General features: G+C 27.5%; 1 protein-coding gene across 1 annotated transcript; it reads right to left on the bottom strand.

Moving 5' to 3' along the window:
• Positions 1–218: 218 nt before the first annotated feature.
• Positions 219–1,582, bottom strand: LOC136086397 (uncharacterized). Its single transcript, XM_065808695.1, has 2 exons — positions 1,453–1,582; positions 219–1,411 (listed from the first exon to the last, which is right to left on the bottom strand). The coding sequence occupies exons 1-2, from the start codon at positions 1,580–1,582 to the stop codon at positions 219–221; spliced, it is 1,323 nt and encodes a 440-aa protein (XP_065664767.1).
• Between the last annotated feature and the right edge of the window lie 622 nt (positions 1,583–2,204).

The following is a 2,204-nucleotide window of genomic DNA, read 5'->3' on the forward strand; positions in this document are numbered from 1 at the left end:
ATATATATATATATATATATATATATATATATATATATATATATATATATATATATATATATATATATATATATATATATATATATATATATATATATATATATATATATATATATATATATATATATATATATATGTTCGCATATACATATACCTCTGTAAAAATTTTCATTTAGAAGAAAAAGTTAATGGTTTTGATTTTAATTATTTAAAACAACTTATGCTTTGTTTTTATCAATGCAAAGTGGGGGCATTAAGTTTGTTAATATGGCACATACTGTAATAATATTATCACATAAGGGCAACAATGTGACTGGCATTTCATTTTTGAATATGCGAAAGTTTTTCATACGCCCTATGGCTTGCTCAACATAAATTCTAACATTTGCAATTTTTGAGGTTTCCTGTACATCATTATATGTCATCTGAAAATTTGTATGTTTTGATGGGGGAATAGCTATGTTACACTGGTAAAATGCTAGAAGATCTTTAATTTTGAAACCTCTATCTGCAATAACTTGATCACCAGGTTGTAAATATTTCAAAAATCCGCAATCTTTAACTATGAAAACATTACTAGCTCTGCCACCATAGTAATTAGACAAAAAAGAAACTGTACCATCGGGTGTTATTCCAACTAAATATTTTACAGTATAATGGTGTTTATAATTTGACCAACAAGCTGCAGCTATCTCCAAACTAGACGGTGTTTCAATAAAGAGTTCAGAACAATCAATTATTACAGAGCATTTTGGATAGTACTTTCTGAACATGGTTGGTAAATTTCTTTTTATAATATTTCTGTTTGGAAAATGTATAATCCATTTTAACTCAAGAGAAAATAGTTTTATCCATGTTATAAATACTGAACTGACTACAGAAGTAGAAATCATAAAACGATGAGCAAGATTTTCAGTTAAAAGAGCTGAGCGTAAACGATTCATTACAAGAAGAATTTCTTGCTGCAATGTTAGAGATTTTAATGCTATTGTTTTTAAATCTCTTGGCGAACATAAGTCTTTAGTTGTATTTTTCTCACCCTTCCAGTAGTGCATTATATTTTCTTTCCTCTGCAAATAAGAAAATAACATTTCAAAGATATTTGAATTTGCTAGGCCAGTAAAAAATTGAACATCAGAATCTCTAGTTAAATTAGCAAAAATCATTGATCCTCGTATTGGTTCATTACACTGAATAGATTTATCACAAATTTCACTTTCTATAGCTAAACTTGTAGAAAAAATATTTGAATCTGATTCCACAATAAGATCCAATTTTTTAAGTTTTCTTCTTTTTGTAGGAGATTCCTTATATGCATTACGAATATTCAAATACAAAGTTGGAATAGGTGAAGCAAAAGTAGGTTTTCCAAACTCAAAAAGATTAGAGCAAACCACTTTATTATGAGAAACTGTAAAATTTAATAAACCTTTTCTAACTTGATTTACCCACTGATGTATTTTTCAGAGTCTTTAGGAAAATAATGAAATTTTAGCTCTGTTACTTGACTTCTTTTGAGTAACCTATCCGGATACCTAGAATCGTTATTACAACCAGCAACACAGCAACGGTAGTTTGGCATTTTATAATTATATTTTATTTATCTATAATAATAAAAAATTCATGATATAAAACATCAAACCATAAATCTAAGCGCTAGATAATAAAAATAATTGGAAGTAGGTCTTCAGCTTTGATTTAAAAAAACGAACTTTGTTGTTTGTTTGCCCTGATTACCCGAAATGCATTTCGCAACCGCGAAAAGGTCTAATGCAATTAAAAATTTAACAAAAAGTAATTTTAACTTCAAGTTTTTTCTGTTTTATTTTAGAGCTTATATATTTTTTCATAAAAATTGTATTGCTTTTTCTTTAGTTTTTTTAATTTTTTTCCTAGTGTAAGTTTAGCTTAACGTTTTTTCAGCTTATTTCTGAAATGTTTAAATCATCAAAATACCTAAATAGTTGTTGTCAAGTTGTAAACAAAAAACAATCATTTGCGTGGTCAGCAATAGCGTTCAATTGCACGCTGTTCCTGTGTATGCTTTTGTAGAATTTATTTTGTAGATTTTATTTCTCGTCGGTCAAAATGTCCGATTAAATTGATTGGACAATCTGAGGTTTTAGCCAGACAACGTCAGACCATTAAATTGAGCCCTGTATATATATGTGTTAAATTAAGCCTTGTATATATATATACATATA

This window comes from Hydra vulgaris, chromosome 10 (assembly GCF_038396675.1).
Source record: "Hydra vulgaris chromosome 10, alternate assembly HydraT2T_AEP".
Lineage (NCBI taxonomy): Eukaryota > Metazoa > Cnidaria > Hydrozoa > Anthoathecata > Hydridae > Hydra > Hydra vulgaris.